Source organism: Felis catus, chromosome D4 (assembly GCF_018350175.1).
Source record: "Felis catus isolate Fca126 chromosome D4, F.catus_Fca126_mat1.0, whole genome shotgun sequence".
In the NCBI taxonomy this organism is placed as follows: domain Eukaryota; kingdom Metazoa; phylum Chordata; class Mammalia; order Carnivora; family Felidae; genus Felis; species Felis catus.
Window position 1 is genome coordinate 63,443,568 of NC_058380.1, and position 27,388 is coordinate 63,470,955.

Here is a 27,388-nt window from a genome sequence, read left to right on the forward strand (position 1 = left end):
GCCGGGGACTGGAGAGAGTGGTGTACACCCGAAGGTCCCAGCCGCCTCGCGTTGCTACAGACGCTATTCTTACTTCCGGGCGCTCGGCGCCCTCGCTGTGCGTCACTTCCGCCCGGCCGGGTCGAAGCGACATCCTCTTTTCTTTCCCTTCTTCCTTTACCTGGCCCCGCCCCCCGGAAGCTTCTATGGGTCCTCGCCTGCGGGTCAGGGGTGAGAAGTAGTGCTGCAGAACGGACCCTGGTGAATAACTTCCCTGAGTTCCACTCCCCGGCGGCGCGAGTTGTAAGAACCTAGGTGAGATCTCGGCTAACGGCGCTGCGGGACTGTGCGGGTCCTCGGGAATCTCCGCCGTCTCTGGCTCTGGGGTTTCCCTCTCCTGGGCCTGCAGTTGGGCGCGCGGGAGGCTGGGGTCCTTGTCTTGCTCCTTAGTCTCCTCTCTCTCTAGGTGAGGTCCGACTCAGGTTACTGCCACCGATACCCTTTCTCCTGGAGTGTGAATTGGAAGCAGAGTAGCGTGTACTCTTGGTGATGGCAGGGCTGCTTTCTAAAGTAGCAAAGTGCCTTAGCGTTCATTTCTCCTCCGTTGAGCTCTGAAACCCTTGGAAGCAGTTTAGGTAGACAGAATATTTGTTTGCCTCCACTGTACATATGAGGAAACTGAGGCTCTTGGAGCATTCCTTGAGGGCAACACAAGGCTCCCTAAGAGGTAGAATTGTGATTCACAGTCAGATCTAGGTTCTGTAGCGTTGCACAAAATCACGAGGAGAACATTTGGAAATAGGGGAGAAACTAAATATGAAAAAGAGAGCTAGTATTTGAGTTCTTCGTGTCAGGCATTATGGTAAGTTCTTTCTAGACGTATTAATTCCTTGTAAGAGGCACAGTAATTCCTGGTTTAGGAAATTGGGTCTCAGAGATGATACATGACTTAATATTAATGATTTAGCGGATATTTCCCAAGTGTCTTTCAGCTCTGTGATTTTTTTCCAGCACAATAGAATTAGGTCCTGTCCTGATCAAACTATTTTTCTGATTCTGGCATTTCAGGAAGTGATATTTCTGGCATTTTCCCTGGTCTCTTCATCCTTTGCCCATTGTCTTATTTGTTAGTATTCTGTTTAGAAATTGGTAGTTGTGTAAATTCAGCCCTGACTCTTACTCTACAATTTACTTTTTTCTTTCCAAGAGGAGTTTGGGGATTGTATTGCTTGGTATGAAATGAATGGATTTAGGTTTACAAAGGCTGGCTGGAAAATTGCTAGGTTTTACACTATAGATGGTCTCTTTATTGTTATTCTTTTTGTATATCTTACCTAAGTTTCTGTTGGTTTGTTGGTTTGTTTGTTTTCCCTCTCTCCAGGAAAACTGCTGTCATCTGGCGCCAAGATGTCCGGAATTGGAAATAAAAGAGCAGCTGGAGAGCCTGGCACATCCATGCCTCCGGAGAAGAAGACAGCTGTTGAAGATTCAGGGACCACAGTGGAGACAATTAAGCTCGGGGGTGTCTCTTCAACGGTATGTGGAAACAGGGCTTTGAGAGTGTACTTCTTTTCTGAGTTGCAACCTGAAAGTAAGAATTTATGGAAGCTTTCTGGAAGGCATTTTATGAAAGAGAAAACTTACGGAAGAGAAATTTATGGAAGAGAAATTTATTTGAAAAGAGGGAAATAAAAGAGCCAGAAGTAGGTGACGTGCTGTGGTGGTCAGTTCTGAAAAGAGATATATTAACATTTGATGTTTATTTTCAGAGGTGTGCTTCTAATCTCTGGAGAGTGTGGTGCTTGATACAAATTAATTATATCCATTCATCAGCGGGAAAACTGTACATTCATTCTTCATTCACTGAAAAGTTCGGTGCTAGTTACTAAGAGGCAGTGTAGCAAAATCACTGAAGGGTGGTGAAGGATAGGAGTCTGAGGCCAGACTACCTGGAATTGACTCAGCTTCACCACTTCCTAGCTGCATGGCCTTTTGTTATCCTCCCTGTGCCTCTTCTCCATGTCTGTAAATGTAATTCTAGCGCCCACCTATTGGGTTGTTGAGAGGATAAAATGAAAGAGTCTCTGTTAAGAGTTAAAACATTACCTCTACTTTAGTAAGTACTCTATATATGAGCTATTATAATATCTAGCCCAATAATTATTGAGTATAACGGTGAATAAAGTAAGACACTGTCCTTGCTCTTAGGGGAGTTGACCGTTTCATTAGATTGTTATACATCAGAAGCTTATAGTAATGTTATATGTCCATTAGACATCAGAAGCTCACTATAATAGGTTTGGATCTAGATCAGGAGTCTATTCTGGAACTCAGCGATGGGGGTATGGTGTTAAAATGCTTTGCATTTGCATAGCTTATAAAACCACATCTTACTTTTTTGAATTCAGGCTCAGGATAGAATAATGGGAACATTCAGAGTAAATTGTTGATGAAGTGTCATTTCTGAGTCTGTCAGCGATTCAGGTACTCCATACCGCTGCCAAGAGGTGATTTTTGTCTAAGCACTGTCTCACATCATGCATCCCAAGGACATTTGTTAATTCAATAAATATAAGTATTTGTTGTGCATCTGATTTGCCAGACACTACGCGTTACCCTGAGGACAGCTGTTGGACTTCCGTTTGTAAAGTGGCACAGACCAGAGAACACAGTGTTCTAGTATTTGAGTGGGATATGTGCTGTTCATAGGGATAAATAGCCACATGCTCCAAAGGAAGCTGAGAGGATACATCCTAGTTTGGACTTTATCCACAAGGCATTGAGGAGTCATTGGAAGGTCTTAAGTGGGAGAGTAACATGCTCTGACTTAGCTTGGAGAACAGATTGTAGAGGAGCAAGGGCTAGAAGTTCAGTTAGCAGAATTGTTCCCTTGTTGCTTCTCCCTCTTCTTCCCATTTCATCTCTCTAAGTGTGGGGACTGGGGCTTGTCTCCACTGATTCCTGCCCCAGTTGGTTGAAGGTTGCCCTTAAAGGCAATAACTCTTCCTCTGCACTTCAAGGTTGCCGTAGTGAGCCAGCTGAGATTGTGTGGAACAAAAAATGAAGACTCCAGGTGTGCTTTAAGTCGGAACACTGGTGGTGCTAATGGAGCTGTCCACCAAGGCTGTGCTGAAGTCTGGCAGGCTGACAGGACATGACATGGGACACAAAAGTGTCCACTATAGAAGGCTGTTGCAGTCATTTTGCTGAGGGATCATGGTGCCTTGGGTCACTGTAGTGTAGAGGTAGTGTTGACAGGATTTACTGATTGATTGGATGAAGTTTATGAGATCGCAGAATTTTGGAAGTACAGACTGTTCACATACTGAGCTAGGAAGTAGTATGAGAGAAGCATAGTTTTTGGGAGGCTGCGGAGGATGAATTAGGAGTTTGATTTTGGACATGCAAGTTTGGGATACTTAATAGACCTCTGAGTGGGTCGGTGGTTGGATACAGTCATCTGTAGTCTAGGGAGAGGTCTGGGCTAACGCATTTGGGAGTCATCATTTTGTAGGACGTATGTATGTATTTTCGTGTTTATGTATTTTTGAGAGAGAGAGAGAGAGAGAGAGAGACAACATGAGTGGGGAAGGGGCAGAGAGAGAGAGGGAGACACAGAATCCAAAGCAGGCCCCAGACTCCGAAGTGTCAGTACAGAGCCTGATGCGGGGCTCAAACTCACAAGCCATGAGATCATGACCTGAGCTGAAATCAGATACTTAACTGACTGAGCCACCCAGGCACCCCATGTAGGAGGTATGTAAATCCATGAGACTAGAGGCTCTAGGCTCTGAAACCAGAGCCCTGGAACACTGATATTTTCATGTCAGGGAGATGAGAAGAGACTAACCAAAGAGACAGAAAATGAAGTAGGAGGAGAACAAGAGAGTGAGGGCCCAGAAGCCAAATGAAGAAAAGTATTTCAAGAAGGAGTTACTCAGGTGCTGCTGATGGCTTGAGTAAGGGGAGCACTGGGTAAAGGGAGGACTGAGACATTAGGTTTAGCAGTAGAAGGTTCTCAGGAGCCTCAGTGAGAATCTTGTTTGTGGAGTGATGGTGCTAGAAGCCTGAATGCAGTGAGCTTAAGAGAATAGGAGAGGAGAGGAATTAGGGAAAAGGGGACAGAGCCAATGATCTGCAGGAGTGTTGATAGAAAGCAAGACAAAGAAATGGGGCATTAGCTAGAGGGAAATGTGGGATTGAGGGAAGCTTGTTTTGATTTTAAAATAGGAGCTATTAGAGCATGTTGATTGAAATGATTTGGTAGAGCGGATTAAGCTGATGGGGTAGCAGAGGAGACTGTTGCTGGTGCGATTTCCACCAATAGGGGAGAGACCATGTGATATAATGCACAACAGGAGGGCTGGCCTTAACTAGGAGCAGGGGCAGTTGATCCGTAGCAACAAAGAGGAAGGCAAAGAGTTCAGATGTAGGTAGGTTGGTAGCTGCAGTTGTGGGAGATAGATGTGGACATTCTCTTCTGATTGCTTCTATTTTTTTTTCAGTGAAATCAGAAGCGCCTCATCTGAGAGTGAGGATGGGGGAGGAAGTGTTGAAGGTTTGAAGAGACAGGAGAAGGTATGAAGTAGTCATCTTGAAGAGGGAACGGACTAGAAAGATAGAGTATTGTTGCTGGGCAGTACTGAGGCCTTACTTGACTCTGTGATCATGAGTTTAAAGTCAGCCCAGGCAGCATGGTGCTTTGTTTCCTATTCATGTTCAGCTGCATGGATGTAGGCCTGGAGTAGTGGAGAGTTGGATGTTACCAGGGGTGGGGTTTTTCCTAGGCAAGGGTGAGGAAGGAGGAGGTTATGGAAGACATGATATTGACTGATTGTGGAATTCAATGCCAATTAAGAAGGGAGTGAGGAAGTGAGAGGAGTGAAGGACAGGAAAGTTATGGGGCAATGGATTGTAGATCCTGGGGGAGGTGAAGAATTGTGGGAGTCAGGAAACTAGAGAGCATGAGCTAGAAAAGTAGGTGGTAATTGTGGAGAAATTGAGTTTACAGAGAGCATACACATACAGATCAGGCTAAGAATAAGAATAACTGGGAGTTTGGTGGCCAAGGGAGGTAGAAGACAAGATCATTGGAGGAGAGGAGGTCAGTGACTTGATTTGAGATACAGAAAGGATCATCTATATGGAAATTGGAAATCAGTGAGGACTATGACAGGAGTAACATTGGAGAGTGATAATAAGCTAGGTGCTAAATCTTCAGGAAACGTGGGGAAGTGACCTGGGCATTTCTAGACAAGTGCAGCAAGGCAGGGTGGCAGGTGGGGCAGACCAGTGGCATGAGCTGCAGAGCTAGGAGGTTTTAGGGAGGAAGGTGGGATAATGGGCTGAAAGTGGCAGTGGAGAGCGAGGGAGTACCTACCTGCTTCTAGGCCCAGAGTGATACTGGAGAAACTGCAGGGAAACAGCATTCTCATCCCGCTATCAGAGCAAGAAGGGGAAAGGAGTGCTCAGTGAAGAGATCGAGGATTTCATTTATTAATAGTATTAATGAACTGGTACAGTTGGGAAACTGTTGACTCTTTGGGTGTGTCAAGAATATTTTAATCAAAATACAAGAGAAAATAAAAGCAAAACAAGAAATTGGTGTTCCCATAAACAGTTCTTACTTTTTGAAATACTCATTAATTCCTAGGTAAGATAAAAATGTAATCCTCTCCAATCCTGTTTCTTTGCCTGGGGTCCTCCCCCACCCTCCACCACCCCCACCTCCAGACCCCAACTTGTCCTAGGGAAGGAGCTAGGGAGAGAAATTAAAGATCCTGAGAGGGGTGTGGAATTATTGACGGAGTTCCATTTTTGCGGAAACAGAAGAGAATGGGATCCTGAGCGCAAGTTGAGGTCAGGGTGTGGAAGATAGTGGAGATAAGGGACCAACGAGGATAATGGAGAGAATTTAAAATTCTGGGAGATCCAGATGAAAACTGGTATATGGGGATAAGGACATGAGGTACCTGGAAAGATAGGGTTTCATTTGAGGAATTTAAGATTTCGGTTGTGGCACAGTTCCGGATAATGACAGAAGTCCAAGATGCGGCTTTTGAAATGGGTGGCTGAAGCACAGGGAGTGAGATAATCACCAGAGTTAAGGGATTCAGAATGCAGCCTGGATGCTGGAGGATTAGATGGTTTGTCCGCATGTTTACATGTCCGTGTGTGTATTGTCACTGGACATAGTGGCAGGGACTGGGACAGAGAACGGCCCAGGTGCCAAGGTCTTGAATGAGTGAGGGGCGGTGCTGAGGAGATAGATGGCAGTGTTGATCCGGGCAGAAGGTGATCTAGCTGGACAGTGGAGCCTCACAGTACTTTGTGGATATCCATGTGGAGAGAACAATGAGGTGGGTGAGGTCCAAGTTCTAGCATATTAGTATCATTCTTCCTTCCCATCGTCATCATAGACTCTTTATTTCTTCTGTTCCTACTTCTTATCCAATTACTTGTTGTAAGATTTAAGAAATGAATAGCTTTGGTCAGAGGAAATATGACCTGGTAGAGTTTAACAGCTAGTTTGCCTAATTTCTTTGTGGAGACTAATAAGATTGGTTTCGTGGGGCAGGAGGAGCTAGACATTCGAACACTGCAAACCAAAAATCGCAAGCTGGCAGAGATGCTGGATCAAAGGCAGGCCATTGAAGATGAACTCCGTGAGCACATTGAAAAACTGGAACGAAGACAGGCCACTGATGATGCCTCACTGCTGATTGTCAACCGGTACTGGAGTCAGGTAGCTACTTGTTTGTTTACTCAGATTTTCTTTGGAGCATTTTAGTTCTCCTTTGCATTCTCTTCACTTCCAAAGTTGTGCTCTTCTGTTTGCTCATGACTGTACCTCCCCTTCTTCAGTTTGATGAAAACATCCGTATCATCCTTAAACGTTACGATCTGGAGCAAGGTTTGGGAGATCTCCTCACAGAAAGAAAAGCCCTTGTCGTGCCGGAACCAGAACCAGACTCCGATAGCAATCAGGAACGGAAAGATGACCGAGAGAGAGGCGAGTGTTTGTGGTGGATTCCACCACTGCATGCTCTGGGGTTTTAAAGTAGATCTTGGCTTTCAGGCTTTCCATTTGAGGAAAAAAGGATTTTGATATTTCCACTTTTATAATGCTGACGGCTGCTTTTTTCCCCCCTGTATCCTCAGGGGAAGGGCAAGAGCCAGCTTTCTCTTTCCTCGCTACCTTGGCCAGCAGTTCCAGTGAAGAAATGGAATCTCAGCTGCAGGAGCGTGTGGAGTCCTCCCGCCGAGCCGTGTCCCAGATTGTGACGGTCTATGATAAATTACAGGAAAAAGTAGAGCTCCTGTCGCGGAAGCTAAACAGCGGAGGTGAGGCAAGAATCAGGAGACTGGGAACAGGGTGGGAGGAATAAGAACTCAACTTTGCATGCTCCTTTGTAGTTTGCAAACTTATGTATTTAATTTTAATTAAATTCCTTGGAATCTAATCTCCAGTATTACCAGTAATACCAGTAATGCCATTGCTGTGGCAAGTTAGTATTTTACAAGTGTTTCATATTTTGAGCCGTGTGATAGTCCTGTAAGAAGCTGAGGAAAGCTTCATTCTGACACTTTCTATTAATAAAACACTTAAAAGTAGTAGAATTAATTTGATTTTTTAAGGAGTAGCTCTGTTTCTGGCTATTGATTTATAACTGATAGTAATTTAGCTTAAATATTTTAAATATTGGTAATTATATTTAAAAAATTTTTGTTTTAGATCTTGAATTTAAAAAAATTTTTTTTAATGTTTATTTTTGAGAGAGAGAGGGAGAGAGTCAGAGTGCAAATGGGGGAGAGGCAGAGAGAGAGGGAGACACAGAATCTGAAGCAGGCTCCAGGTTCCGAGCTGTCAGCACAGAGTCTGATGTGGAGCTCGAACGCATGAACTGTGAGATCATGACCTGAGTTGAAGTCGGATGCTTAACCAACTGAGTTACCCAGGAGCCCCTAGATAGTGAACTTTCACTTCAAAGAGTTAGTTTTAATACATTCCTTTTGTTGGTTTTTTTCTGTTATCTCTAATATTTTCAAAAAGAGTTGGCTTAGGTTTTAGAGTTGTTAGATCTGTGTTTAACAAGAAAAAAGAGAATATTGTTGGAAAAGAGTCCATTTGAAATAATTACGTTACTAGTCAGTGTTAATGCAGAGACTTGTACAGTATAGTAAAGTATTTGTGTAGCTAGGTTGCATCTTCTTAAGTGCCCTGATTTTACATTTTCAGTAATAATCTTGGTCTAGTTGTAATACCTTAATTTATCTGATTATTATTTTGCTTTATTTTATTTCCTTTTTTTAATGTTTATTTTTGAGAGAGAGACAGAGCATGCAAGTGGGGGAAGGGAAGAGAGAGAGTGAGAGGGAGAATCCCAAGCATCTCCCACACTGCCAGTGTGGAGCCCAACATGGGGCTCAAACCCATGAACCGTGAGATCATGACCTGAGCTGAAATTAAGAGCCCGATGCTTAACTGAGACACCCAGGCACTTCCAATTCACTGATTATTATTAAGGTGTATAGTGTTTCTTTTCTGAAAGTAATGTGTTGAATGTAGTGGATGCTGAGCGATTGGGCAGGCAAATAAGAATTTTATTACTTTGCAATTTTTAAGGACACTTGGGCTAAGTTATCAACAATTAAAAGAGGCATGTAAAAGACTTGTGAAAATTTGGGAAAGGGTTTCTTTTACTTTCCCATAAGTCTGTGTATGTATTATGTATTGTATTATTTGGGTAACAGTTTTAGAATACACAAATCAGAAATTATAGAAGTCTTCCTATCTCCCTTCTAAAAGGTAACCATGGTAAACAATGTGGTTCATGTCCTCCCAGACTTTTGTATTCATATATTCCATCTACTTTAGCTATATTCCAGCTAGACTTTGTCTCTTGGTGCAGTGCTTTGGCTTACTCTTCTTTGTTTCTCCAGTGTCTGTCTGGCACTGAATCTGGTCTTAGTTACATACCTAATGTAAACTGAGCTGGGTGCTAGTTTTTTCTCCCTTGGCTGTAGTTGAGTAGTTGGATGGTATGATTGAATCCTAATAATAGGCCACACCGGTAAACCATATATATATGCATGATGGTGCATACCATATGCATGTTACATGCAGATAATATGCCATATGGAGAGCTTATGCCAGTGTTAAACTTGACTTTGTGAATGAATGTCAAGTAAAATAATTGCTGTATTTAAAAAGGAACTAAAATGAGTAGTATATTAAGCAGTACTTTAAAATTATTTTTGTTGGCATGCATTTTAAGGTAGAGTTTAAGTTAAAAAAAAAAAAAAACATTAATTGTAAGTGGGCTGCCTGGGTGGCTCAATTGGTTGAGCATCCACCTCCTGGTTTTGGCTCAGGTCATGATCTCACAGTTCTTGAGTTTGAGTCTTGCATCGGGATTCACACTGGTGGTAGAGAGCCTGCTTAGGATTCTCTCTCCCTCTCTCTCTCTCTGCCCCTCCCTTGCTCATGCTCTGTCTCTCTCAAAATAAATTTTTAAAAAACATTAATTATAAATTACAAATTACTGAGCTATTTATAGTATAAAAAGTAATTGCCATTGATAAGCTGAACTTTCTAAGGATAAAGATCCATAAAGTATGAATTGTAGCATGAACTATACCTTTTTGTCAGTTCATTTCTCCCCATGTTTATTTTATCCTTGATTCAAAGGAATTGCAATTGTTAGCTTGTTAATTCAGTAAGTGTTTATCTAGCTCTTACTGTATTCTAGGCCTTGTTCTAAGTATGTTAGGATATTAAGAGGAGTAAATTTCAGCCTCTAGTTCTTAACTTTGGTTATGAATCAGTTCACTTTGAGAGCTTTTGGAGCATACTTTTTTTTTTTTTTTTTTTTTGGCCCTGCCCATGGGTATTCTTATTTACTATGTGTGGGATGGATGGGCCCTAGTGAAGTGTCTAATCTTTAAAGTTCCCAAAATCATTATGGGGCACCTGGGTGGCTCAGTCGGTTAAGCGTCCGACTTCGGCTCAGGTCACGATCTCGCGGTCCGTGAGTTCGAGCCCCGCGTCGGGCTCTGGGCTGATGGCTCAGAGCCTGGAGCCTGCTTCTGATTCTGTGTCTCCCTCTGTCTCTACCCCTCCCCCGTTCATGCTCTGTCTCTCTCTGTCTCAAAAATAAACATTAAAAAACAAACAAAAAATTAAAGTTCCACAGGTGATTCTACAGGCAGTCTTGGTTGAAAACCACAAAACCCACCACATGACCAGCCTGTTCTGTATGGTGTTTCTGAGTGATGCCAAGGGGTAGGGAGTAGGAGAAAGCACAATTTTTCCTCCTGTTAACTGTCTCCAAACATGTTAATTGGTATAATAAGTTCTATAAATTTATCTACTTTCTTTGTAAATTGTAGTGTACCTTTTGGCTTTTGAGCTTTAGGAGTGCCCCTAGCATAGTATTCCAGAACATGGTAAGTAATTCTAGGCTCTTATCTTTATTCTTCATGATTCTATAGGTACTCATTTGAACAAGGAAATTGCTACTTTCTGCCCCCTTCTTCCTCCCAACAGAGATGCTTCATGTTGGTGTTCACTAATAGGAATTTGTGATAGCCTTATGAGATAGAATTTTATGGCTGTTAAGTCTGACACTGATTAGATACCTCTATCTTGTCTACAATTCTGAAATGCAGTTTTTTAGTGATAGTGTCTTATCTGAATAGAGTTACAGAATCCTTCCATTTCTTGTCTCAATACATTTGACTTTACAGAAAGGATGGGAGTTAGGTGATCTTGGCTCTGTGTCATCCTCTACTGAAGCACAGCTTTGGCTCATTTCCTTAAGCAAGTCATCTAACCTCTGGGTTCTTAGTCATGTAAAGATAATAAAAACCAGCCTACTTCTTAAAGGTTTTCGGGAAAATAAAGTGAGGGAGCGTGTTCATATTTTGGTGGGATGCACAGTTTTAAAATTGGACACTATAGATGCTAAACTAAAGGGCAGTTCTTTTCCCTCAGATAATCTGATAGTGGAGGAAGCGGTGCAGGAGCTGAATTCCTTCCTTGCTCAAGAGAATATGAGGCTACAGGAATTGACAGACCTCCTTCAGGAGAAGCATCGCACCATGTCTCAGGAGGTACTTGACCAGAAAGGACAGATGGTAGTTCCTAGTGGCCTGTGGCACACATTGACTCGGAATTTTGAATGCTTCAAAGGTTCATCTGACTCTAGAAAGCCTATTTTTATATTGAAGAGCATGAAGGGCAGGCCAAAGCAACCAGTTCTGAGAAATCAAGAGGAAAGATTAAGGGGAGAAAACAATTGAATACTTCTCGATTGTGCCTCTGTTAAACAGATGCTACAGTGTTCGTTTTTAAGAAGAAATACCATCCTATGAGGTTTTGTGAAACAATGCACCAAATTCCCAAATAAAAAAGATCATGTGCAATGTTACTGAGGAATGGGTTGGTAGAAATTCATCTGAGAATGGACAGTACGAACTACTATATTGATGGTATCCTGGGAGCTTGAGAAATGTGGATTTTCCAGCCAAACTTGGGTATGCGTAGTGCCACGACCAAACGGTGTCAAGATTTGGGTATTTATTTGTGTGCGTGTGCGTACACACACACACACACACACACACACACACACACACACACACAGTGATTGAGGTAAAGTGATAAAAGGCCTTAAAAGATTTTTCTGCCAGTCCTAATTATCATTTTGGTTTAGTTCAAAGGCTATTTTGCTGAAATTTGACCTACTTTAGTTTGACCACCCAATTCTTTCGCTTGTTGGTAGGTTAGTAGTTACCATCTCCTTAGTGACTAGCACTTAAGCACTTGAGTATTATCTCTGATGGTCAGACAACTCCTATCTTGCTCTTCAGGGAACAAATTCAAGGAGGTTGGTAACTGTTCTGAGCACACAGACAAAGTAATTGAACTGTGATTCGGATGTAGGTCTGTTTTACCTACAGAGCCCATGTTCTTTATTATACCCTTGTTTTGTAAACTCCATTGCCAGGGTCCGTGCTGGCTGCTTGTATGAGAATGGTCTGGGAAGTTTATCGATACGTGTAGATCCTCATCAGCCTTCAAAAGGGTTAGAGTATAGCAGTGCTTATAAATTAGATTGGAGTGTAGTGGAGAAATAGAATAACTTTCTGTCATGTTTAAGGTATAAACTAGGTACAACCAAAACGAGAAGGTCCACCTCTTCTGGCCCTTTACCAATCTCGTTTAGCATTACTAAGCTGGAGAGAGACAGTGCTTTGCTCAACTGAGCTGATGTCCACAGTGGCTCTTGTGGCTGGCTGCTATTACCTGCCAGCTGGGTGGGACCCCACCTTAGGCTCTTCACTGGAACATCTGCATGTTGCCTCTCCCACGTGGCAGTTTCAGGGTAGTGGGTCTTCTTACATGGCAGCTGTCTTCTTCCAGAGAATGAATGTCCCAAGAACATAAAGCAGAACCTGCATGGCCTTTCAGGTGTAGCCTCTGCATCATTTTCATTGGGTCACTAAAGTTGACCCAGATTCAGGGGGAGGAGACAGTGCCACCACCTCTTGATGGGAGGAATATCAAAGATTTTGGGGGACATATTTTTCAACCAGTACAAAGGTTATGTGTAGATTAATGTGAGCATGTGATAGCATTGTAATTAAAGTATTAAATAGCGTTAGCTGTGGGAATGCAAGCTGGTGCAGCCACTCTGGAAAACAGTATGAAGATTCCTCAAACTAAAAATAGAACTACCCTATGACCCAGCAATTGCACTGCTAGGTATTTATCCAGGGGATACAGGTGTGCTCTTTCGAAGGGACACATGCACCCCCAATGTTTATAGCAGCACTATCAACAATAGCCAAAGTATGGAAAGAGCCCAAATGTCTATCGATGGGTGAATGGATAAAGATGTGGTGTGTATATATATATATATATATATATATATACAATGCAGTATTGCTCGGCAATCAAAAAGAATGAAATCTTGCCATTTGCAACTACGTGGATGGAACTGGAGGGTATTATGCTAAGCGAAATTAGTGAGAGAAAGACAAATATCATATGACTTCACTCATGAGAAATTAAAGAGACAAAACAGATGAACATAAGGGAAGGGAAACAAAAATAATGTAAAAACAGGGATGGGGACAAAGCATAAGAGACTCATAAATATGTAGAACAAACGGTTACTGGAGGGGTTGGGGAGGGGGGATGGGCTAAATGGGTAGGGGCATTAAGGAATCTACTCCTGAAATCATTGTTGCACTATATGCTAACTAATTTGGATGTAAATTAAAAAAATAAAATTAATAAAAATAGCATTAGCTGGTGCAAAGTGCCCAAATAAAGAAAAACAGGTTTTTGTATCTTTAGAGTGTCTGGTTCAAGATTTCCTTGGGGTCAGGTTAAAGAGAATGGACATTTTCCTTTCATTCCCTTTGGTTTATCATTTGTGGGAATGTGGAAAGGAAAAGTTGGGAGCAAAGATAGCTGTCTTCTGAATATATGAATTTTTATCTCTGAAAATATTTGGTAAAATCAAAGAAGTTACTATTTGCTCTTCTAAAGATAACACATTTTCTGATGGTTTGTGGTCTATAGAAGGAACTGGTGCTTCTCAGAAGTAGAAAAATTGTTGCATCCCAAGTGGTCTTTCTCTTATGAGAGTGAGAGTTCTTAGAGACCTTTACAGTTTTCATGATTGTAACTGACCTGGAATGGTTAAAGGAATCTGTGATTTCATTTTTATACTCATGCATTGGAAAGAGGGTAAAACATCCTGTATTTCAGTTTGGTCTATAATGATACATAAGCAGGGGTTAATTTTGTGAGATCTGGGATGTACAGTAGTGATGTAAGGCATTCCTTTCCTAACTTGGTCTTTTTTTGGCTTTATTTTTCTGAATGCCTGTCTTTGGGATGTAGTTCTCCAAGTTGCAGAGTAAAGTGGAGACAGCTGAGTCACGAGTTTCTGTCCTGGAGTCCATGATCGATGACCTGCAGTGGGATATTGACAAAATCCGAAAGAGGGAACAGCGACTCAACCGACACTTAGCAGAAGTCCTAGAACGGGCAAGTGCTCTTTCAGTCATAGTTTAGAGACTAGAATCATTTTTAAGGAGTCTACTGAGAAAGGATGGACTTCGGGGTACCTGGGTGGCTCAGTTGGCTAAGTGTCCGACTTCAGCTCAGGTCATGATCTCACATCTGGTGGGTCCGAGCCGTGTGTCGGGCTTTGTGCTGACAGCTCAGGTCCTGGAGCCTGCTTCGACTTCTGTATCTCTGTCTCCCTCTGCCCCTCCCCTGCTTGTACTCTGTCTCTCTCAAAAAGGAATGTTAAAAAAAAAAAAAAGGGGGTTGATGGACTTGGGTAGTAGTACCTGGGGACACAATGGACTCTTCTGAAAGTGCTTTGGTTATCAGACTAAAATCTTAGGGTCTCTCACTAAAGAATCTTTGTCCTTCCTATAGGTGAATTCGAAAGGTTATAAGGTCTATGGAGCAGGGAGCAGTCTCTATGGTGGCACAATCACTATCAATGCCCGGAAGGTAAAATCAATGACTCACTCAGGTCACATTTCCTACCTAGTGTCAGGTGTTGTGCGAGGTACTTAGGAGTTTACAAGAGGCAATGGGGTTTTGCTAGAAGAATGGATCAGTGAAGGTGGAAGCTTACGAGTGGGAAGGATTTAAAAATTCTTTTTTTATGCTTATTTTGTGATTTTCCTCTTTTCTCCAGTTTGAGGAAATGAATGCAGAGCTTGAGGAGAACAAAGAGTTGGCTCAGAACCGTCACTGTGAGCTGGAGAAACTTCGGCAAGACTTCGAGGAGGTCACTACACAAAATGAAAAGCTGAAGGTAGGAGACGCGTCTCTGAAAGGCAGTACCATGAAACGTTTTGCTGGTCAATTCACATACGTACTAGTGAGCTCTCATAATTTATGAGGGAAGAGGAAGATGTAAGTTTTGTTGGTGTGTCTAGTTATTTACTATTTGGACCCCCCCCCCCCCCGCCCCTTGGTCTGCAAAGGATTTCAAGCAACTTACAAAGATACATAGACTGAATCAGAATGCTCTAACTTAGGAATTGTTGAGAAAAAAGAGGAGTAGGGTAAACTAAGGTGATGATCCAAAATGGAGTTTACAAAATGGGGCTTGTATACAAGATATATGCAAGGAGCATGTACATACTGTAGTAGGGTAGGCTGCTCACTGTTAGGAATTGCCAAAGGTGGGTCACACGGTTTGCCTGTGCAGTTTCTAGCCGCCAGAGCAGAGAAACGATCAGTGACCGATTCTGTTGGTTTTTGAACATGCCTGTTAAAATTTTCTCTCCCCAGGTTCTTGGGGAAAGAAAGTGAATTCTGAGAGTCTTCCTACCCCTCTTTCAGTCATAGCCACGTGTCTTTTACAATTTGATTTGTTTCTAGGTAAATATATGAATAAAGATGTTTGACGTGAAAAAACAAACAGAAAAAAAACAACCTGACTTAAATTAATTGAAGTGTTTGGGTAATTCAAGCAAACCATTGCTTAAGAGAAGCCTATTTTTGATACAATGTCAAAATATATCTCTCAGAGACTGTTAATACAGAGAACAAGTTAATGACAGAAATCCTCAATTACGTGTTAAAAAATTACATCCTGGGTTTTCCGTGTCTCTACATCTGACAGATTTCAGAGAGCTCTTCTAGTGTCCTTGGGTGTAGGCTGACACACAGTGTAGAACACATATCAATTAAAACAATTCTTGGGTGGAGACTAGAGGTCCCTGGTTTAATTTGATGCAGATTTTACAGAACTAGAGGAGTGGAGATATAATCCAGAATCTTCATAAAGCTTGTCTCCATCGCACAGGACATCACTATAAGGTTTTGTTTCCTGTCTAGTGTGTGGGGCACTGACGCTAGATTGTGCTTCTGACTTGTCTTCGGGCCCCTCAGGTGGAATTGCGGAGTGCGGTGGAAGAGGCGGTTAAGGAGACTCCGGAATACCGCTGTATGCAGTCACAGTTCTCCGTCCTGTACAACGAGAGCCTACAGTTGAAAGCACACTTGGACGAGGCCCGGACTCTGCTGCATGGCACCAGGGGGACCCACCAGCGCCAAGTTGAGCTCATCGAGGTAGCAGCCCAGCTTTGTCTTTTGCGCATCAGCTTTCCTGCCTCATAAATTTTATAATCTTTCCCCCTTGCAAGCAATTACTGCTCCTCCAGCAAACATGTATAGACGGGCCATAGGTCTTTACTCTGCTAGATGGTGGGCATCCTGTCATGAGAGATCATACAGCCTGGTGGGGAGAGTATAGTCCATTAGAATGCAGGTACAACAGAGGCATGGCCAGGAGAGGCAGTGATTAAGGAGACAGAGCATCTCATTTGACTGTGGAGACTTCCTGATTCCACTTGCCAAAGTGAAGTGTGAATCTTAAGTTTGTTGATAAGAAAAAAATAGGAGAAGGGCATTTCCAGCAGTGAAAAGAGCAGATTTAAAAATAGTGTAGAATGGCTAGAGCTTTATGTGCATGGGAGAGAGAAGTGGGTGGAAGCTGCCTCACTTTACAAGCCCTTATAGCACGCAAGGGCCAACGTACAAGCCGTTACGACATGCAAGGGCAAATGTGAATGCTTTTTTTTAAGGCAGCTTATTCACGTGTTCGCTTCTGTATCTTCCACAGTTGTTAAGGTAATGTTTGTAGTAGTTGGTCTTTTACTCTGTTTGCCAAAAGAATTGAATTTAATATGTCTTACCTTACATATGTTTATGTACTGTTTTATTGTTTAGTACTCTAAGTAAATGACTATGTTCTCAGAGTGAGGAGGCATGTCCTTTATTTCTTTAATATCCTGCCAGCCTGCAAATCAGTCTTTGTAGCTGCCTGGTGCTCATTAAATATCGACTGAATTGGAACTTTTCAGAGTAATCCCTTCTAGTAGATCCTTTTCTTCTTAGATCGGTCAAAATTAAGAAACCTAGTAACAGGATATGATGTCTTCACATTTTGATAAGAATTTTTGATTGGGTCCTTTTTCTGGGTGTAGCGAGATGAGGTTAGTCTTCATAAGAAGCTGAGGACCGAAGTGATCCAGCTGGAAGATACTCTGGCCCAGGTCCGCAAGGAGTATGAAATGCTGAGGATAGAGTTTGAGCAGACCCTTGCTGCCAACGAACAAGCAGGTATAATCTTGCTCCATCCTGCGGTTTGCTGCAAGTGCCTTCCTTCAAAAACACAATGTGGTTCCCTGGATTTGTTGGTATGAATGGAGCTCGGGTGTCCCAAAGAACCTTAAATCAAATCACTGTAATTCATTTTGGCTCACAGCCTGGGTGTTTGTTTTTTAAGATTGGCCCGTTTTGTTTTCCTCTTCTGAGAAGGAATCTTGCTTTTGGTAATTTTCCCAGTTTCTCAGAGGTCCCTGATGGGTACTGCGCTTTCTATCCTTGAGCCTTTTTCCTCATCAGAGTTCTTCCTAACATTGCTGTTGCTGTATCTAAGGCCCCATAAACCGGGAGATGCGCCACCTCATCAGTAGCCTCCAGAATCACAATCACCAGCTGAAAGGGGAGGTCCTAAGGTATAAGCGGAAGTTGAGAGAAGCCCAGTCTGACCTGAACAAGGTAACCAGGAAGTGCAGAATGAGTGTGATTTGCTGTTGAGTTTGGAGAGCTGGTTTTGAGTGAGGAGAGGAGTGTGGCTGCCACAGGTGATGTGCTGTTTTCTGCCTCTGTCCCCCAGACGCGCCTGCGCAGCGGCAGTGCCCTCCTGCAGTCTCAGTCTAGTACTGAGGACCCGAAGGACGAGCCTACGGAGCTGAAGCAAGATCCTGAGGACTTATCTGCCCAGTCCTCTGCATCAAAGGCATCTCAGGAGGAAGTCAATGAAATTAAGTCCAAACGGGATGAGGAAGAGCGAGAACGAGAAAGGAGGGAGAAAGAGAGGGAGCGAGAAAGAGAGCGGGAGAAGGAAAAGGAGAGAGAACGAGAGAAGCAGAAACTGAAAGAGTCAGAAAAAGAAAGAGACTCTGCTAAGGACAAAGAGAAAGGGAAACATGATGATGGAAGGAAAAAGGAAGCAGAAGTTATCAAACAATTGAAGATTGAACTCAAGTAAGAACAGAATTTAAAGTATCTGTTTCTGACTCAGAAGCTAAGGTTAGGACATCACGTATGAAATGTTGGGTTGATGGCCTGGCTTACAGATCATTGTAATATTTTGGGTGTAACTAAATGCACAGTTAATTATGATCTCCGTTCTTGATCAAGTGTACAGCCCAGATGGCTTGCATGGGCTACCGTGTAGTCTGGTTCAGTGGTCGGGTCTCCGTAAGCGCTGCAGCTGTAGCCTCATTCTTCATGATTCCAAATTAAGGGGCAGTGTGTCATGACTTAAGTAATACTCATGAGAATTATTGAAACTAATTACTGGCAGCTTGCCGGCATGAATTTTAATTTAAATTATACTGGGTTGAGTTTGTATCCCTGTAACTTGAGCAATATTGATCTGTTTGCCTGGCAGTTAGCTGGTTTGTGTATGTATCAGGTCATTTAAGAGATTTCTTAGGAGGTTTACTCCTGCAGGCATTGAAATGGTAAGACGAACCTTGTGGTTAATGAAACACCCAACGTAATGTCACATACTGCTCCTTCTCTTCCTGCATAACCAATACTTTCTCTGGTAGATCTGGTTATTTCTTGCCTCCCAATGGTCGTGGTTGTGCCTTTATTGATACTTGGATTTGAATGACAACTGTGCTCAAAACATTTGAACTTCTTTGGTATATAAAAGTATAGGTAAGAGGCCTGATAATTTAGTAAGAGATGGAAGTTTCAGCCTTCAGCTGATGGCTAATGACTCCACTATCAAATCTAGTTTTCTCCCCTTTTTTTTCTTCCTTCCTCTTAATTGCTTTAAGGCAAATATTTTTTTTTCAAGTGTGGTATCGGAATCACCTGGATGACTTCTTTTTAAAATATGTTCCTGGACCCTATCACAGACCCACTGAATCTGTTTCTAAGAGTGGGGCACCAGAATTTTGCCTATTTAATTAGGGCCACGGCATGTATTTTATAACTTTATGTTGGAGAACGTGGTGTGAAGGGAGAAATGACTCCATTATCCAGCTTGCTTTTCTGTAGTTTCTGAGTGTATCCACAGGTCTCCTGACGGTCTGTGTGAAAGTTTTATCTTTTAGATCTGTGACATAAGGTGTACATAGAACTGTTGTAAAATATTTTGCTCAATTCAAAATTCCCTTGCTCTGATGTCCTTTGTTTTCTCATTGCACCATCCCCCTCCCTCTATCACCCTCATCATAGGAAGGCACAGGAGAGCCAAAAGGAGATGAAACTATTGCTAGATATGTACCGCTCTGCCCCAAAGGAACAGAGAGACAAAGTTCAGCTAATGGCAGCTGAGAAGAAGTCTAAGGCAGAGGTAATCTAGTCTGCCATTACCTGTCATTCTGGTTAAAATCTTCATTTGTGGGATTTTCCTTCACATTTCTGAAGGATATAGTTTTCTTTCTTCATCTTTAAAGTTAGTGTTTAAAACTCAGGATTTTCTTCCCTTTCAGGGACCATCTAAAATAAAATAGATTTCTGTACTCTCCACTAGGTAGTAAGGTATATCACAATTTCTGGGAATAGAAGTAACCTTTTCAGACTTTTTTTAGTACCTCTTTCCCATATAAATCATTGTTACGGTGAGTCTCTTTTCTGGTTATTTTTGGGAAGAGTGTCTTATTCTCTTAAAATTTGGGGGCCTTAAAAACAAATGGTGAGAGCCACCATCCCGAAGGAAGGTGCATGTGCGCTCCTCACCAGAGGTGCGTGTACAAGTGTGTGAAGTGTGATGGGTGCACTAGGATACCCTTTGTCTCTTCCCGGTTTGGCCAAGGTTTTCCTGGTTTGGGGCCCTCCATCTGTGCACAGGATTAACTGAACTTTGACATTGTATCATAGCCTCTTGTTTTTGTGTGTGTGATTCCTTACTTTCTCTAGTTGGAAGACCTGAGGCAAAGACTCCGGGATCTAGAGGATAAGGAGAAAAAGGAGAATAAGAAAATGGCTGATGAGGATGCCTTGAGGAAGATCCGGGCAGTGGAGGAGCAGATAGAGTACCTGCAGAAGAAGCTGGCCATGGCCAAGCAGGTAGGTACAGTCTCTTTAGTTAGGTTTTTCAGTAAATGTTGCTTGACAGCTAAGTTATTGACAGTGAAATTGGCGCTTTTCCTTCTAGTCTTTGCTTTCTGTGAATGTCTTTTACCCTACACATAGGTTTGTTTTTACATTGAAGTCTTTCATTCTTCAGTTATTTTGTTTTACATATTTGTGAGGCAGGAAATTTCCTGTTATTTTCAAATGGATAGCCAGTTGTTCAGACATGGTTTTATTGGGGCATCTGTCCTTCCTCTGCTGATCTGGAATCAGGGATATAGTGAGTATTAATGAAAAAAAATACATATAAATTTTTATATGCATTATGATTACAAATATCTGAAACTAAGAAAAACATGCCCCCAAATAGATTATAAATAAGTAACCAGTATGTTAACTGTGGTTGTCCTCTGGGCCCTAGAACTGGAGAGACTTTTCCCCTACTCACCATGAACGTATATTTATTTTTAAGTCTCAGGGAATTATATTAACTTTGAGTAATAAAGATAACCAAAGATGGAAACATGGATGTTCACTGTGAGGAACAGCTTCACTGTTTCTAAGAAATAGCAAAATGACAAAGTGAAGTGGTTTTAGTGGTGACTTAATTAAGTACCTTGAGAAGATGAACTTTATTAGAACATATGTACATTACAAAATTTTTGTAATGTTTATTTTTGAGAGAGAGAGTGAATGTGAGTGGGGGAGGGGCAGAGAGAGAGGGACAGAGGATCCAAAGTGGGCTCTGCTCTGACAGCAGAGCCCGATGTGGGGCTCAAACCCACGACCGTGAGATCATGACCTGAGCTGAAGTTGGATGCTCAATTGACTGAGCCACCCAGGCGCCTCCCCATATGCATTTCTTCTATAAAAAGTGGGGTTTTGGCTTTTAATAAATCCATTGATTGCCAATTTGTCTCCATTGCTCTTTTTTAAGTAAAAAACGATCAGGAAATTGTACTGCTATAGGTTCTAGTACAAGTGGAGAGGCATACTGTGTTTTATATAGAATACCTTATCTTAAAAATGTTAATCGTGTCGAAGTTAATGTGTAAATTTAATATCCCAATAAAAATACTAAATTTTCGGTTTTGTTTCAGTATTTTTGGTTTTATTTTGGTACTAGACAGATTATATATATGTTTATGTTTACTATTTTTTTAAACAGTGATTTAAAAGTGTGGAAAAGTAAACAAGAAAGGTCAGGAAAAGCAGTGGGGTTGATGGGTGGCAGTTCCTATCTCTATCAGATGTAAAAATATGAAGTTTCAGTAGATAAAGTACCTTGAGACTAATAGACTGTTCGAACTGAATAGAAAGTCCAGAAATAGACCAGAGTAACATGGCTATTCCATAATGTGCCAAAGATACAGTTTTACATCAGTGGGGGAAAAGAAAGACTACTAAATGTGGCAGGGCAGAAAGAAGCAAAATAATACTGGGAAAAAGTTGGATATATACTTGAACACTGTATACTGCGGTAATTTCCAGATGGATCACCGATAAAATATCAAAGAAATTAATCCATAAGAGTTAAAACAAAACAAATTCCTTTATAAATTTGGAATGGAAGAGACCTTTTTAACTATTAATAAAAGTCAAAAATATGAAAAAAACTGATAATTTTGACTTATGAAAACCCATGAAACTTCTACATGGCAGAAACCACTATTAACAAAGCCAACAGATATATGATAAACAGAGAAAATATATTTCTGACTCTTAGCACAAAAGAGCTTATCTTTCTACTATATAGAAAAGTCTCCAAAATTGATAGAGAAGAAAACCCAACACCCTAGTGGAAGAATAGGCAAAAGATCTGGCTAGTTCAGAGAAAAGAATACAAATAGTTCTTCAACATCTGAAAAGATGTCCAGTCTCATTTGTAATAACAAATTAGGGACACCTCGGTGGCTTAGTCGGTTAAGTGTCCGACTTCGGCTCAGGTCACGATCTCGCGGGTTGTGAGTTCGAGCCCCGTGTCGGGCTCTGTACTCACAGCTCAGAGCCTGGAGCCTGTTTCAGATTCTGTGTCTCCCTCTCTGCCTCTCCCCCACTCGCGCTCTGTCTCCCTCTGTCTCAAAAATAAACATTAAAAAAAAGTTTTATAATAACAAATGCAAGTGAAAAATATTTTTAGAGACTGTTATTCACCTGTCAGATTGTTATGTGGTACTACTGGAAAGTCTCTGTAGTTAAAATCGATAACAGTGGTGGAAAACTATGAGAAAATGTGAGGTTTCATCATGAGAGAAGTTCTTGTAACCAACTGCTACTTGATCAGTTTGCTAGATTGTAGTATGTATAGTTTTTGTCTACCTATTTTTCTTAAGTTTATGTATTTTGAGTGAGTGAGCATAAGCTGGGGGGGGGGGGGGGGGGCAGAGAGATGGTCCCAAGCAGGCTTCATGTTGTCAACACAGAGCCCGATGCAGGGGTCGATCTCACAAACCATGAGATAAAGACCTGAGCTGAGATCAAGAGCTGGTGGCCCAACCACATGAGCCACCCAGGCACCCCTGAAGATTTTATTTTTAAGTAATCTCTGCACCCAACGTGGGGCTCAGACTCACAACCCTGAGATCAAGAGTCACACACCATACCGACTGAGACAGCCAGGTGCCTCTAGGTTAATTTATTTCTTAACAAATACTGGGAAAGTTTAGTTTCCAGTGCTCATTTCTTTGGAGTTAAAAGATTGTATTGGGGCGCCTGGGTGGCGCAGTCGGTTAAGCGTCCGACTTCAGCCAGGTCACGATCTCGTGGTCCGTGAGTTCGAGCCCCGTGTCAGGCTCTGGGCTGATGGCTCAGAGCCTGGAGCCTGTTTCCGATTCTGTGTCTCCCTCTCTCTCTGCCCCTCCCCCGTTCATGCTCTGTCTCTCTCTGTCCCAAAAATAAATAAAAAACGTTGAAAAAAAAAATTAAAAAAAAAAAAGATTGTATTAACATAAGGGTTCTTTCTCTGTGTTTTATGTATGTATGTATGTATGTACTTCTTTAGAGAGTTTATTTTTGAGTGGGGGGAGGGGCAGACAGAGGGGTGGGCAGAGGATCCGAAGTGGGCTTTGTGCTGACAGTTGAGAGCCCAATGTAGGGCTTGAACTCATGAATTGCAAGATTATGACCTCAGCTGAAGTCAGAAGCTTAAAGGACTGAGCCACCCAGGTGCCCCTTATTTATTCAATTTTTTAAAGTTTTTATTTGCTTATTTTGAGAGAGTGTAAGTGGGGGAGGGACAAGGAGAGAGGGGGAGAGAGAGAATCCCAAGGAGGCTCCATGCTGTCAGTGCACAGCCCAACACAGGGCTCGATCTCAGGACCCTGAGAACGTGACCTGAGCTGAAATCAAGAGTCTGATGCTTAACTGACTGAGCCACCCAGGCACCCCTCTTTCTCCATATTTTAGGAGGAAGAGGCTCTCCTCTCTGAGATGGATGTTACAGGCCAGGCCTTTGAAGACATGCAGGAGCAGAATATCCGTTTAATGCAGCAGTTGCGGGAGAAGGATGATGCAAATTTCAAGCTCATGTCAGAACGTATTAAGTCCAATCAGATCCACAAGTTACTTAAAGAAGAGAAGGAGGAGCTGGCTGACCAGGTTTTGACTCTAAAGACTCAGGTAACTCAGCTTTCCTGAATTCTGTTGAAGTAGGGCACTTTCTACATGCATTAAAGAGTGATTATTGTGGCATTTTTTTAATAAGAAAAAATCCAACTTAATGTACTTTGTTAGCATTCTGGTAAATAAATTATACATCCCTGCAAAGGAGTACAGTATAGCTGTTAAAACAGATGTGGATCTGCTAATACGGAAAATGTTATTATTGATTTGTCTTATTTTCCTTTCCTTTTGTGTTAAAAGTGTGTACATCTTTGTGTGTATGTACTGTGTATTTTATAAATCTACTGGAAGGCTGTGTGAGGAAGTATCACTGGTTACCTCACTACCTCTGGATGTTGGGATGAGGGTTCGCGGGTGTGTGATTTTACTTTTTACCCTTTGGTGTTTATTCTATTTTGTGTGTGAATTTCAAGAGAAAGACTACTTTGGAACTTCTAGCCATTCTGAAAACGATACACCTGGGCTTTTGTTTGAGCTGTAATTTATGTGGTCTGATACGAATCGCCAGGCATGGAGAGTTAGTATGGCTGAAGGAGATGAATATCTAGAAATGTAATTTCCTTTGTTCTTGGCAATTTGGAGAAGAATATTTTCAGTGGTTTCTTAGACTCTTGCTTGAATCATCAACAGCATTTTTTTGTGTTTTGGTTTTTTGCATGAAAAGTGAAGCTTTTGATTATTGTAGTCTTTCATGCTTTTTGAAGGGTTCATGGGTAAAGACAGTGATGGCTTGAGATTTCTAATAAACTCTTTTCATAGGCCTAACGGCACCTAGTCAGTTAATTTTTTTTTTCGTATTTGTTAAAAATCTGATTTTTTTTTTTTTCCTTCAAAGGTTGATGCTCAGTTACAGGTAGTAAGGAAATTGGAAGAGAAGGAGCATCTGTTACAAAGCAACATTGGCACAGGGGAGAAGGAACTGGGTCTTAGGACTCAAGCCTTAGAGATGAATAAACGCAAGGTACGATTGCTTTACTCTGTAATCTAAAGTGATGATTGGTCTCAGGAGCAAATAAGTAGGACACTGATGAAACTACAGGTTCACTTCCTTCCTTGGACTGGGTTAATGTTTTGCCTCGCTAGCAATGAAGTGATGTGATTTGTACATCCCGCCTAGGCGATGGAGGCAGCCCAGCTTGCAGATGACCTCAAAACACAACTGGAATTGGCTCAGAAGAAGCTACATGATTTTCAGGATGAGATTGTGGAGAACAGTGTCACCAAAGAAAAGGACATGTTCAATTTCAAACGAGCCCAGGTACGAGTGATTATACTTTCTTTACATTTCACTTTTTTAGGTGTTTCCTGAGCTCTGAAATGACCCATGTTATGAAGAGTCATTGGTCTAATGTGTGTTGTTTCCTACTTCATTGTAAGTTCCTTGAGTGAAGAGACCAAGTCTGTTTTCTTCACTATCATATCCCCAGAACCTGTCATGGTGGGATGAAATAAATATTTATTAAATGAATGAATTGGTGAATTTGTAAAGTAGCAGTGTATCAAATTAGAGGATTTTTAAATTCTATAATTTTTCTATATTTGGCATGTCAAATGATTCTAATGATGACTTCCTATCCTTATCCATATATCTGTAATTATTTTAATCCAGTCTACCTTCAGCTTGAAACTAATTACCTTAAAATTGACTTATCAAGTTATTAATTTTTTTTTTTTAATTCTTAGACTGTATTTTTATGGAACTGAATTGATAATAGTTAGGTGCAACTCAGGTTTGCTAATAGATTATGGTTTTGGGCTCTGGAACAAAAGATGATGGTTTTGTGTTCTAGGTTCAGTTCTCTGCATACCTATAAGATAATTGGACATAAAAGGACAGAAAATCCTTTCTTTCCACAGCAGAAAGTTTAAGTTGAAGCAATTTCTCTCAAAATTGGCAGGTCTTGGGGAGTGTGTCTAATGGGTATGCTGTCTTACCACAGGAGGACATCTCTAGACTTCGAAGGAAGCTGGAGACCACAAAGAAACCAGACAATGTACCCAAATGTGATGAGATCCTGATGGAGGAGATTAAGGATTACAAGGTGAGGAAAACTGCCTCAATGACTTCTGTGTTTTGTCCAGGCCTGAAACGGCCTGCTAATAGAGTGGGAGAATAAATACTGGTCTTTACATGAAGGTAACCAGAGGATGGTTTATTTAAAGTTTATTTTAAAGTTTGTTTATTTTGAGAGAGAGATTGGGGGGGGGGGGTGCAGAAAGAGGGAGAGGAAGAATCCCAAGCATGCCCTGTGCTGTAAGCACAGAGCCCAGCATGGGGCTCAGTCTCATGAACAATGAGATCATGACCTGAGCTGAAATCAAGGGTTGAACACTCAACCGACTGAGCCACCCAGGCGCTCCAAGGATGGCTTACTGTACGTGTGTGGGGAAGTGGCACTCTTGGCAGTGGTTAGTGGGTTTCCTGGTTGGTTGTTTGCTTACATATGACAGCCATTTAAACTTTTATAGTTGATCAGATTCTGGCTTCTTTTTTTTAGGCACGCCTGACCTGTCCATGTTGCAACATGCGTAAAAAGGATGCTGTACTTACCAAGTGTTTTCACGTGTTTTGCTTTGAGTGTGTGAAGACACGCTATGACACCCGTCAGCGCAAATGTCCCAAGTGTAACGCTGCATTTGGTGCCAATGATTTCCATCGCATCTACATTGGTTGAGCCAAGCCAAGAGAAGAAGAGGGAATGGCTAGACAGGCACCTATTCAGTAACCATCAAACCTCTACCTCTTCTCACCTTGACTGTCACCTACGGGGCAGTTTATCTGTCAACTACCTTTCCTTCGCAGACTTTACGTCCAGGTTCTCCTCCCTAATAGCTACATGACTTCAGGGAAAAGGACTGGTAAAGGCAAGTCTTGGGTTTTAGAATGAATTAGAAACCTCTTATTTGTCTTCCCCACCAGCTTGTTTCTTTCCTGCTTTTAGATTTTTCAGCATTTTCTTCTTCAGGCTTAACTGCATAAATAATCGTGGATTGTTCATTCCTCCTGAAGAAGCAAGTTGGTACTCTTGACATGGAGAAGGGAACAAAGAAGAGTGGAGACACATGGCTATTTTGGGGAGTGAGGGTGATCTTTTAGAAATAAGCTATCCATGGGCACAAACATTTCTTGATTTGGGTAGTAAACTTTTTGTAGACTCGGATTATAAAATGGTATAATTGTGCTTTTTCCTGGATGGTTTGAAGCCTTAATGAAATTATGTCCAGGATGATTCAGTTCATTTCCTATTCACTAACAAAGTAACTTGTTAAGGTCAGCTGGTTTCCATGTTGAAGTTATTTAAGTTTTGAATGTTCCACTCATTGAAAGGTCTTTAAATTTCTTGAGGCCAGAATAATTTCAAATGCAATCGCCCCTTTTATCTTATAATGAAATCAAGATTGGAGAGGATGGGGAACAGGACTGAGATGGTGAAGAGATCTTCTGGGTTGGGAACTTGATTTCAGGGAGGTCTTGGTGAGCCATGAATTACTCTCATCTGCCTCTCTACAGGGATTCTTGTGATCCCTGTTCCCCAGAAGATTCTCTGTAATGTTTCTGTAGGACTTTATACTCCATAAGCTTCAATTAAAGCAGGATTCAATTTGTTTTAGTGTTTGTGTTTTTCTTGGGCAGTAGGTGGT

General features: G+C 41.7%; 1 protein-coding gene across 4 annotated transcripts; it reads left to right on the forward strand.

Moving 5' to 3' along the window:
• Positions 1-58: 58 nt before the first annotated feature.
• On the forward strand, positions 59-27,352 carry RNF20 (ring finger protein 20). Of its 4 annotated transcripts, XM_019816251.3 has the most exons (21): positions 541-841; positions 1,361-1,515; positions 4,485-4,557; positions 6,557-6,724; positions 6,844-6,991; positions 7,141-7,323; positions 10,976-11,094; positions 13,895-14,041; positions 14,441-14,518; positions 14,709-14,828; positions 15,914-16,093; positions 17,011-17,146; positions 17,466-17,587; positions 17,706-18,076; positions 19,286-19,403; positions 19,970-20,119; positions 23,531-23,743; positions 24,582-24,707; positions 24,864-25,004; positions 25,687-25,788; positions 26,245-27,352. In XM_019816251.3, the coding sequence occupies exons 1-21, from the start codon at positions 839-841 to the stop codon at positions 26,419-26,421; spliced, it is 3,030 nt and encodes a 1,009-aa protein (XP_019671810.1). In that variant the 5' UTR covers positions 541-838; the 3' UTR covers positions 26,422-27,352. The 4 variants fall into 4 exon arrangements, with proteins under 4 accessions (XP_003995755.1, XP_044899445.1, XP_019671810.1 ...); XM_003995706.4 differs by lacking the exons at positions 541-841; positions 4,485-4,557 and adding an exon at positions 59-294; XM_045043510.1 differs by lacking the exons at positions 541-841; positions 4,485-4,557 and adding an exon at positions 316-445.
• Positions 27,353-27,388: the final 36 nt, after the last annotated feature.